Source organism: Musca domestica, unplaced genomic scaffold, assembly GCF_030504385.1.
Source record: "Musca domestica strain aabys unplaced genomic scaffold, Musca_domestica.polishedcontigs.V.1.1 19, whole genome shotgun sequence".
In the NCBI taxonomy this organism is placed as follows: domain Eukaryota; kingdom Metazoa; phylum Arthropoda; class Insecta; order Diptera; family Muscidae; genus Musca; species Musca domestica.
Genome location: NW_026712245.1, coordinates 8,798,980 through 8,811,408, shown reverse-complemented (window position 1 = coordinate 8,811,408; position 12,429 = coordinate 8,798,980). Strand labels below are relative to the sequence as shown.

Here is a 12,429-nt window from a genome sequence, read left to right as displayed (position 1 = left end):
GCCATAACAGCCAATGGTCGCCCTCTGCTCGTATTAATCGACCGTGGCATCAGAATAATTGCCGAATATTATCGCTAAAATATTCTGAAGGCTGTACATTTTGGCCGCAGACTTCGGACATTCCAACAGGATTCGGTACCATCGCATCACCCTAGAATGGTTACAAAATGGGCCCCTCGCTTCATTTCCAGCGCACAACTGCCACCAACATCTCCGGATACCAATCCGTCGGACTTATTTGGAAAGCAAGGTTGACACTAAAAATGCCAAAATGTCGATCACCTCAAGCAAGGTTTCGCAGGGAATGGCCCAAAATACCGCAAAGCAACTGCGTTTTTGACTTTTTGGTATCTCAATGTGCATTTTAACTCGTAGCAAAATATTTTCAATGTAGGTTCACCATATTTTTGGTATTTTGAATGTTTCCACCCATGTTCCAACCTAATCCGCTCCATTTATAAAATATTTAGTAATAATACGGAGCTTCAAATTTTAGGGGTGTTGATGATTGGTGACTTGGCCTTATGTCATGCTTTCCATGGTAGACGGTATAAAAAGTTCGATGCAGCTAAACTTAACGTTATTTTTACTTATTTCACATAATTTTGAGGCAGGTTCGGTACCCTAGTCTCATTTTAATAGACCCGTTTCAGGAATCGTCCCAGAAGCATCCATAAATTGTATTAATTTTGATCACAGCCGATTTGTCTAAAATTTAAGTTTGACCAAGGTGAAGGGTATAATAAGTTCGACTCAAACGATTAAATTTACCTGTTAATCTTTGTACCAGTATTAACCGAAGATTATTGCTTTCGACCACTTCTGAAATGTGTCAATTATCCTCTCACAATTATAGATAACTTCAATAATTATGTTTGTGGTCATACTGTTTTTCATATAAAAATAATAGATAAACCTATTGCCTATCTAATCGAAATGAATCACAAACGGGCGTACTTTGTGTTTAAGCATCATCACTGCAGGTGTTTTGAACAGTAGAAACTTTACGAAACGATTAGTGGCGTCTCCAAACTCGATCTGTGTTTGATAAAAATAGTAAGGAGTATAAAATTTGGACGACATAAGATACTCTCTGGCAGGAGGATAGACAAACAACGCTAGATCGTCTCAAAATGCCCAAAGAGACCATGGATCTTAAATCGTCATGTCAACGTGGGACATATTGACCTATCATATAAAGTGCTAAAGTTCTATAGCTAATGGCATTATTTGTGTTAAGTCTACTTGATACCTGACGTCCGAGAATCTCGAGTTCCACTCTTTGCTTTGATATGGTTATTGAATAACCCAAACACTCCGTAATTACGAAATAAGCTTACGATTGTCTCCAATTTTCAAACATCCCAATATTTCTTCCAACACAAGATCTGGTGTGAAGACTTTGATACGGTTGTCAACAGAAATGGTTTGAAAAGTAAAGTAGCGATTGATCGAAACCACATCGCAGTGGCCGAAAAATGGCTCGTGAGCTGAAATATCGCAATATTCCATTCAGCAAGTATTGAAAATGAGATTGGGGTAGAGCCATTTAAATTCCAAAAGGTGCAAGAACTTACACCACAACGGAAAGAAAATAGACTCAAAAGAGCTAACGAGTTTCTTCGCTTGGCCGAAAGTGGTGAACTGCCGAATTGGGTTTTCTCCGATGAGAAAACATTCGTTGTCCAGCAGTTTGTAAACAAAGAAAATTATCGTTTTTACTTGCCAAAGAGGTCAGCTGAAAATGTGTACCTTCGGTTGCCACCAGAACTCAAGCGCCGGTCATGGTGATGGTGTGGGCCGCCATAACAGCCGATGGTGGCTGTCCGCTCGTATTAATCGACCGTGGCATCAGAATAAATGCCGAATATAATCGCGAAAATATTCCGTAGGGTCTATTAAAGCCTTGGGCACGCAAACATTTTGGCCACAGACCTTGGACATTCCAACAGGACTCAACACCATCGCACTCAGCACGCGCCACCCAAGAATCGTTACAAAATGATGTTCTTCGCTACATTTCCAGCGCACATTGGCCACCAAAATCTCCGGGTACCAATCCTTTGGACTATTGTGTCTAGAGTATCTTGGAAAGCAAGTTTGGCACTAAAAAATACCAAAGTGTCGATCACCTCAAGCAAGCGCTTCGCCGGGAATGGGCCAAAATACCACAGAGCAACATTCGGGTAGCGTGTGACGGTTTCATTGGCCGTTTGAAGGCCATAATTCGTGCCAAAGGTGACCAATTCAAACAAATCTAAACTTATTCTAAAATTTGATGCTATTTCCGACAATTTTTGCTCTCATTCAATAATATTTTAAAAAAATGTAAAAATATGGGGTTTGGCTTTGTTACAGTTTTTTTATTTCACCCTGTATAGGTATCTCTCATTAGTTGACTTCTAGATCTGTATTTAGTACGTTTTTATTCCCTTACAGTTATAGCTCTCCACATTCACGTATATCATCGCTGAAAATGTCTTTAATAAGGGCTCAAACGAGGATTTTTAAAGATGGTACTACAACAGACCTTAACATGTACTCCATATCGCATGTTATTAACAATTTGTGTTGAAGGTACTAGTAGAAGTTTTTCGATTTTCGCACCTTATCTCTATCTGATATAAGTATTCCGATGAGGGATAATCAGTCAGAATGGATAGTCTTTCGGGTTTTATGATATCTGTGCCAGCTTAAAAAAATACAAATTATGCCGTTTGACTTTGTTGCAGTTTTTTATCTCACTCAGTATATACATTTTTCTGTGAACGAGAGCTCTGATGTGGAGATGGAATTTATCGGGCCACACCTTCTGGTACCTCCCCCACAAAAGTTAAAAAAATTGACTAACGATAATTTGCATACAATTGAGAATTTCGCATACAATTCGACTTTCATCAAATAACCTCACGCACCTTTCAACATTTTCTAAAAATTATGACATATTTTATACAGGGTGAAGGAGGATCGACTACTTCCACTTCCAAATCTGACACTTTGTAATATTTATATGAAACTTACATAAAATACGAATTGGACAATATTGGCTCACTCCTTCGATGTCCCCCACCCCATATAGGTTCAAAAGTTGCAATAATTATATCGCAATCAACTTGTTCTTTCTTACACGTCGCAATTTTCCCATTTTTGGTCAGGCTATATGGGTTTTAAGTATTTTTTGGTGGTACCTACTAAGATTATGTCATATATTTCTTTTTTATTTCTATAAAATAACATCGCGGAATCATCTTAAGGTTGACAACAGGGTGACGTATAAAATAGTATGATCAATTAAACATAAAATTAATTAAAAGAATGGCGCCTGATGCTATGCTTTTATTTTTACACAGTCTATTAAACCTTTACACCATTTCTTAGTTGGTTGCTTTCAAAAATATTTAAAAATATATTTCAGCCTTTGAATTTCGGATATATAAAATATAACGCGGTGCTGTTTCTTCTCATTGCTGACAGGTATTAAAAAATGTATCCAAATTATATTTTTCAATTAACAAGAAATGTGTTTAGTCGCCTTTACCTTTATCTTATTTTAAATCCAATATTTTTAATTTACATTGCAAACCTATGTTACCACTTCTTATCAACCCCATAAAATATCCATAAACCAGGTTAAATGATCGAAACATATTTGTTTAATGTTATTGTCCAATTAATTGAATTAATTTCAATAACCCCCCGCTACCGCATCGTCGTCATTGTCTCTTGGAGTATCAACCCGATATCATTTTCTCACATTCGGTTGGCTGAAGTGTGCTAACATCGTTATTAATGACTTCCGACCGGGCGATAGATAAACGTCAAGCCATTGAGAACGAATAAAGGTAATTAATAATAATGAGTTGTCGAATGGGTGGATGGATGTGTGTGTGTATGTGAACATGCATTGTGTTCTCGCATCGTGTTAGTCTTATCGCTTCACCACTGTCGTAATGTTCTGTAAATATTGGACAACTCGAATAAATGACGATTTAAGGTAACATGGCGATAAGAAATGGTTTAGCTTAAATTGTTGTAGTTGTTGCTGTTGTATTGACATACCACAAATGTATTTCCCCAACAATGACATGTGTTGTTGTTGTTGGTGATACAAGTCTGGAAATATCTATAAATTTCATATTCTTATTTCAATTGTTTATAGAAATACCATTTTTAATGGTGGCGATATGAGATAAGTCTCATATGTGGAGCAAGAATGTGTCATAGTGTTCCGTTGTATTGGTAAGATAACTCTTAAGAAGTGATTATAAATTAATTAATAATTAATGGTATTTGAAAATAATTAAAATTATATTAGAAGCCTATGAGTGAATAAACTATTAGACATTTTTGGGTTCAAATTATCGAAATTTTCAAAGATAAACCAACGAAACGGTTTTGATAATGGTTGATTTTGTTTTGGGAAGATATTAGTACTACCTTTTTTAAGCTAGAAACTGATTTTTAGGTACAAGAGATGAGTAGAATAAGCACAATAAGGTCTTTATTGCAGTATTATCGGAATTCAAGGACTCTGTGGAACAAATTAGAAAGATGATATGCAGGATGAGATGAAAAAACTGCAACTAACTTCAGACTGCTGTCATTTCTTAGCCACTCGTCCGACAGCTGTTAAAATTATTCCAGTTACAGCTCATTATTTTTTTACAGGCGTACAAAAGCATTTTGGTGAGACTTTTCCAGAAAAAGAGCTATTCGTGATAGAATTCAAGCGTGATAGTGTGATTTCTTTATATTTGGCTGGAAAACCACAAGTAGCTATCGTTAGGGCACTCCAGCATTTGAAAGTGACTAATCGTTTGTGTCTGGTACCATCGCTCGTTACTATGATACTGGTACGGTAGCCCGACGTCAAGGAAGAGGACGGAAGAAAACAGCAACATCAGCAGAAATGGTTTGAAAAGTAGTGGCAGAAAAATGGCTTGTGAGCTGAACATATCGCAATATCCCATTCGGCAAATATTGAAAAACGAGCTTGGGGTAAAGCCATTGAAATTCCAAAAAGTGCAAGAACTTACACCGCAACAGAAAGAAATTAGACTCAAAAGAGCTAACGAGTTTCTTCGCTTGGCCGAAAGTGGTGAACTGCCGAATTTGGTATTCTCCGAGGAGAAAACATTCGTTGTCCAGCAGCTGGTAAACAAACAAAATGAGCGTTGGCCACCAGAACTCAAGCGCCGGCCATGGCGATGGTGTGGGCGATGGTCGCTCTCCGCTAATTTAATCGACCATGGCATCAGAATAAATACCGAATGTTATCGCGAAAATATTCTGGGCACGCAATCATTTTGGCCTCGGACATTCCAAGAGGACTCAGCACCATCGCACTCAGCACGCACCACCCAAGTATGAGGTTCCTTGCTTCATTTCCAGTGCACAATGGCTACCAAAATCTCCGGATACCAATCTGTTGGACTATTGTGTCTGAAGTATTTTGGAAAGCAAGGTTGGCTCTAAAAAATACCAAAGTGTCGATCACCTCAAGCTAGCGCTTCGCCGGGAATGGGCCAAAATACTGCAGAGCAACATTCGTGCGAAAAGTGACCAATTCGAACAAATCTAAACTTATTCTAAAATTTGATGTTATTTCCGACATTTCTTTCTTTTTTTTTTTTCTCACCCTGTAAGGAGAAGGAAGTAACCAATAGAGTCCAAATCTGGCACATCGCAATATTTATATCATATTTATTTACTTCCGATACGAAATGGTCAATATTGGTCCATTCCTTTGAAATCGAGGGTTAACAATTTGAAAAATCATAACAGGAATCAAAATACATTTAAATAATCGAATTATGGCTGAAGATATACATCTGTCGGCAAAACCGACTGGAAGGCTTTAACTCGATATAAAGATATAATTATTTTAAATTTTGACCCTTCGTGTGGGTACATAATAGACATAGCACTGATATGAATATTGGAATTTGCAAAAATTGGATATTGAATTGGAAAATTATTTTCGGTGTAAATTTCGATTTTGTGAGGGAGGTACCTGAAGGAGTGCACCGATGTTGTGGATCTTGGAACTCGATCTAAATTTCACAACAATAAAGCCAATCTGGGCTGGGCCAAAAGGGGTTTGGAAACCTTGGCCATATACAAAGGGATTCTAACATCTTGTAATGCAACGTTTACAATTTTGTACTGAGTTTTGGGTTTAAACCATTGGTTTAAAAATTGTTTAAGTCGTTTACCTATAGTGTACATTTTCTGAGAGTAAACTTTAATTCCGATTAGAAAATTCTAAATTCTTAATATCGGATCATACACTTATGTGAAAAATTTCACCCCAATCGTGTCTGTTGTGATTTCAATAAACATCTCTGTCTAATGAAATTTGCAACCTGTCATTGTGTTTTTTTAGTTCAATGGCAAAATTAAGATATCCTCAGTTCTATATCAGAATGTTTAGCGATTCAGATTGTCGACTTCAGATTCAGATTTTCGGCACATAACCTGTAGTCAATCTCAGAAATATGTTACTTAACCTTTTTTTTAACAAAACACTGTCAAATATGCATTTCATATTTCAAAATAGTCAAGAATTAACTCCAATAGAAAGTTATAACTCTGCATCGGAATTTTCATTATGGATTTCGATTTTAATGGAACATGCTATCGTATTTGTCGAACACGCTACATTGTTGTATCTATGACTGGCACTGCAAATATTCAGTTATAAAGTACGTTTTCACAATGTTTAAAATCAATACATTTATCTGCTACGCACTGTACACTAAACTATAGGAAGGGGGAAGAATCTGAATATGCTTCACTTACAACATTTTACAACCTGTTATAAAAAAATTGATGGCAAAACAATCCCAATTGAAAATAATGATAATGAAAATATTGAAAACACTTGATGTTTAGACTTTCTAATTTGTTTAGTCACACATTTAAAAATGCGTTTTCTAGTTGCACAACAAATTAATCATTATGATCGATATCTAGAAGAGTTAGCACAAAAATAACTTGGCCATAGAATGCCAATAATTAGTTATCTATGGCCATTTCGGTCTGCTCAATACTTGTAGATTCCAAACTTTATGGCATTGAAATTTATTTTTTTATTGCAATTTTCCGTTGGATTATCAAAATGGAAACTTCGCCACTGTCAGTCTTCGCGCTCGTCTCGCTTATCTTATCATCCGTATACTGTATACTATTGTATAAATTGTATGGCTCACTACTAATTCATCGAACTGCCTCCCGCAAACGCTTGTTGGGGAAATAATTGGCATTTTATATTTTGTTTTATATCTATTTTTCGAGTTTTCAGAAATTGATTTTTTAGTCGTGTCTAAAATTACAAACGATAATGATGTCGTTGCGTGAGCGATTTCTGTTGTTTTTAATTGGCACTGTTGTGGTTTTCTGCTGCGAAGTGGCCTGGAGTACACCTTTACCTGCCACAACGCCATTAGATCCGGAGGAGTCGGCTGGCTTCGTTGAGGGTGATATGCTGTTGAGTGATGCCCAGTTCCAACTTATTAGGGGTTCAAATAGACTGCAAGGACGAAATGGTTTGGTAGATGAGAGCAGACGGTGGCCCGACGGAATTGTTTATTATAAAATTGTGGGAGATTTTGGTAAGTCGAGTGAGGGACTTGTAAAAAGATTTGGATATTTGTAACCTAAAGTGGAAAAGAAAGAAAAAAATTAATATCGAAATATTGTAAATATTGTTAGAAATGAGAAAGAGGAATTTTAATGGAACATTTTAAAATCGTTCCTCGTTTCTAATAATTTTTATCTAAAAAAAGTTAAGTAATATGAAAAAAGTGTAAAGTGTAAATTCTAAAGAATAGAAATCTGATATTTTATCATCTTCGCAAATAGCCTCTTGGCCTCTTTTTTTTCAATGCAGCTTTGTAATACCCATTAAACCGGTAATAAAACAAATGCCTATTGGAAGGACTAATAAAACAGAATTTATATAAATGAACATGTGCAGTCTCAAAATCTCATATAGCCGGTTTATTTAATGGATCTTTAAAATGACGTCTTTTGATAATTTCAAATAATTGGATAGGTTCAGAATGGGTTTTTCTTTCTAAAATTTAGTATTTTTCAAACGGATTTTCCGGAAACGGATAGATAAAAAGCTGAAGTTCTCCATAACACATAATGAATGAACATTTGTGGAATCCGAAGATGGCTCCACAAAGACGTGTTATTAACATTCGTGATTAGAATAAAATTAAGTATAGAAAGAGCCCAAATTATTGAGCATTGAGGAAGGGATCATCTCAATGGAAAATATATAAAACTAAACAATTTTAATAAAATAAAGGCAATTTTTCGTGCAGTCGAGCCGGTGTAGATACGGGAAATCGTTCAAAGAAACACAAAGTCTAACCAAAAAAAAAAGTACGCTGGAATCTCACCATAGTCTTATCAAAATACTCTAGGTGTGAAGTTTAAACTATATCGAATAGACCCTTTGCTCGATTGGGTTGGTGCCCGAAGAAGTGATGTTTGTCCTTTTTTGTCACATGAACTGATGATAAAGATAATGAAAGTTGAATCGAACTCCCTTTTTTTAGGTTAATTTTTTCCTTTGAAAATTTTAACTTTTGTAAGGGAGGTACCAGAAATCATGGACCGATAGTGCCCATCTTCGGACTAGATCTTAGTTTAACAGAAATATTGCGGTGTGTCAAGTGTAGATCAAATCGAATACCACCAGACTAACTGACATGGCCAGATCGACTCCAACTATCTTGCAATGGGTTTTATACCGCTATTTCGATGAAGATATCTTTGGCCATATCAGATTATATACCCTTTGCCATCATCTACGTTTTACAACATGTAAAGCTTATTTCTTTGGATTCTTCATATAATATCAATATAGAAATAAAAAATCGATTAAGACAAAAATTGGGGTTTCCCAGGGAAATATAATTCAGAACGACCGTGTCTGTATCATTGGTCTTCTTGGTAGCCGACTATGCTTTCTCATCATTCTTGCTTGGAGGTATTACTTGACTGATCATTTGGGCTGATTTGCGCTGGTATTGTCTTCGCCACTTTTAAGAAGGCAGCGTTCGTGACACAGTATTTAGTAATTTTCACTTAAATGGGAGATGACCTGAAGAAACTTCCCATCTCTTCACTTCCGTTATTTTTTGTTGAGACCAAATAATTTAAACATGCGTGAGACCTCAAACATGCCTCCCTTCGCTTAACCCACTCGTTGGCATGTGAAATGTCTTCCTTTCTCATTAGCTTCCATAAGAAGTAAACATCTTATTGAGAGCCTTCCCGTTCACTGTTAGAGCGAATACAATACACATCATATCGCATTTTTATACCCTCTAAGGGGTATACATCATTTGATAAAGCCAAAACGTGCCACGTCGAAATAACGGTTTTTGACCTTAGGTATTTTTGGGCCAAATCCGTTTTAGGACATTTGGAGTCGTACTTGCAATGTCCGTCCGTCCGGCTGGCTGTCTTAGATCGAGTTAGGAAATGGGCAATATCGGTCCACTCCTTCTGGTACCTCCCCCGAAAATAGTCACAGTTTTGCATATCCATGGAGTTCATAAAAAGCAAAATTAACATACAAATTCAGTAAGACTTGACACATCTCAAACTAAAATAAGTTAAAAAGCAGTAAGTTCGGCTGGGCCGAATTTTGTATACCCTCCACCAATTGGAACGAATTTGGAATTTTTAAAAGAATAAAATCCTTAAAAAATTCTGTTAAAATATTTTAAATATCGAATATAGCCGTTATATTGGAGCCTATACGACGTGGACCTACATGGACATTGTATGTCATAAGTCATTACCATATTCAAATTCGAAACTTGAAATAAACGGTGAATAATGTAGCAAAAACCATCAAAATACCTTACATAGGGAGGTACCGTTATATCGGAGCTATACGAAGACCTGGACCTGCATAGACAATTTTCTGTCACGAGCTGTATTTTCCATTACCAACTTCAAATACGACATCTCAAACAACAATTTCGGTGGGTATTGTACCTAAACTCGTCAAAATACCGAATATAGGGAAGTACTGATATATGGGGCCTATACGAAGACTTGGGCCTGCATAGACAATTTTCTGTCTTAGGATGTAGTATCCATTTGGAACTTCAAATACCAAATTTGAAACAACTCCGGTGAATAATGTCGCTTAAATCATCAAAAAACCGAATATTGGGTGGTTCCGTTATATGGGGGCTATACGAAGACTAGGACCTGCATAGACAATTTTTTGTCATAGGCTGTAGTATCCATTACGAATCTCAAATACCAAATTTGAAACAATTCCGGTGAATAATGTCGCTAAAATCATCAAAATACCGAATATCGGGAGGTACTTATATATGGGGGCTATATGAAAACGTGGACCTACATGGAACTTAACCTGCCTACTGGAAAAATAAACATGTGTGCAAAATTTTAGTCCTCTATCTCAATTCGATCGAAAGATAGCGTGATTACAACAGACAGACAGACGGACATAGCTTAATCAACTTACGCTGATCAAGAATATATTTACTTTTGTTGGGTCTGACATGAGTATTTCGGGGAGTTACAAACCGAATGACAAAGTTAATATACCCTCCATAGTATGCTGGAGGGTATACAAATATTTTATTGCACATCCTGCAAATTTTAATACTCGCATTTGTGCTAGATTAGGTGCGAAAATGCACAATATCTGGCCACTCCATTAAGTATCTCCCCCACAAAGGGTCAAAATTTTAAATAATTATAACTCTTAATAAATGTGATATCATATTTATTTAGGTCCAATACGAAATGGACAATATGGGCTCTCTCTTTCAGGGCCCACTCCATAGAGGGCCAAGAGTTTGAATAATCATAACAGAAGTCAAAATATTTTTAAATAATTGAACATTGGCTGAGGTATACATCCGTCGCAAATCCGACCGATACTTTTTTACTCGTTTTGATTATGTCATTTAAGCCTCATAAATTATCGATCATTCTTCGTCACCTGCACCTCAAATGTTTAAAATCTACGTAAATAGGATCTATAAACTTTTATAACCTAGTAAAGCGTTATCAGGTTCGTTTATTTTATTAAACTTGTAAAAAACCATATTCCCGGAAGTCGTTAATATTTTGGGCATTGAGAGCTAATATGTTCGTGTTTTATCCCATACCTGTATAGCTTTTGCAACGGCACTCTAAGAGCGATTTTCTAAAATTCTCAGAATCTTTCTTATATATTTTGGATAGCCGATTATATTCAAAATAAATTATTTTTCCAAATTAGTTGTCCCAAATAATAAACGATCTTATCTTTATCCTCTCTTACAGACCTGGCACATCGCAATGCAATTTTGGATGGCATGGCCACTATGGAATCTCGCACCTGTGTTCGCTTTCGTGAAGCTGACAGCTCTCGAAAACACTATGTCGCCATAACATCTCAGTCGGGTGGTTGTTTCACAGCTGTCGGCTATCAGCGGAAAGTTCAGCAAATGAATTTGCAAATATTTCCCCTGGGAGAAGGTTGTTTCCGACGTGGCACAATATTACACGAAATTATGCATGCTTTGGGTTTCTTTCACGAACAAAGTGATTCACAGCGGGACGATTTCATTCGTGTGGTCTACGAGAATATAGTACCAGGAAAAGAATTCAATTTCGACAAGTACAGCAGTTCAGTGGTGACAGATTTTGATGTTGGCTATGACTATGACAGCTGTTTGCATTATCGTGCTGGGGCCTTTTCGCAGAATGGGGAAGATACAATTGTGCCCCTGGACCCGAAGGCAAAAATCGGACAACGTGTCAGTATGAGCGAGAAGGATGTGAAGAAAATTAACATTATGTACAAGTGTCCAATTAAGATATGAATGAATATGGTAATTTGATTTGAAATGATAATTTGATTTGTATACAATTTTGTGATGCATAAAAATGTGTATTATATAAACAAGTTTTTTTTATAATGTTTTTTTTTTCTATTCATTTCCGTTTATAAAGACAACGGCATCTTATGAACCTTGGCCTTTGATTTTCAGATCTTCAAGTTTTTTTATATTATTTAAGTTTTTTCCGTTTTCTAAAATAATATCTTTTACACAAAAAATTCTTCAAAATCTTTCATTTTCGTGGTCCCACTTTTGGGATTAATTAGTACAATTATTGTACATATCCAAAACCACCTTCATATCAAAACCAGACACAAACAGTGATATCTATATCAAGTTTCCCATCATCCATTACCAAATTTAGTACTATCTAGTACTTTTCGTATCATTATAGTAAACATTTCTAAAACCACCTCCATACCTCAATTACGAATACCAAATGAAACCTCAATATAGAATTTGAGAATTCCAGACCATCTCTTTTTGTACTTTTCGAAATATAGAAATATAGAAAGCATTTGCACACCACCGCCAA

General features: G+C 36.2%; 1 protein-coding gene across 1 annotated transcript; it reads left to right on the top strand.

Annotated features, from left to right (window-relative positions):
- Window positions 1-7,237: 7,237 nt before the first annotated feature.
- LOC101889357 (seminal metalloprotease 1) lies at window positions 7,238-11,932 on the top strand. Its single transcript, XM_005182250.4, has 2 exons — window positions 7,238-7,613; window positions 11,335-11,932. Exons 1-2 carry the CDS (start codon window positions 7,343-7,345, stop codon window positions 11,874-11,876), a joined length of 813 nt encoding a protein of 270 aa, XP_005182307.3. The 5' UTR covers window positions 7,238-7,342; the 3' UTR covers window positions 11,877-11,932.
- The last annotated feature ends 497 nt before the right edge of the window (window positions 11,933-12,429 follow it).

Coding starts and splice junctions, on each gene's coding strand:
- LOC101889357 (XM_005182250.4), top strand. CDS start 7,343: ATGATGTCGTTGCGTGAGCGATTTCTGTTGTTTTTAATTGGCACTGTT. Junction 7,614..11,334: donor TAAAATTGTGGGAGATTTTG/GTAAGTCGAGTG, acceptor CCTCTCTTACAG/ACCTGGCACATCGCAATGCA.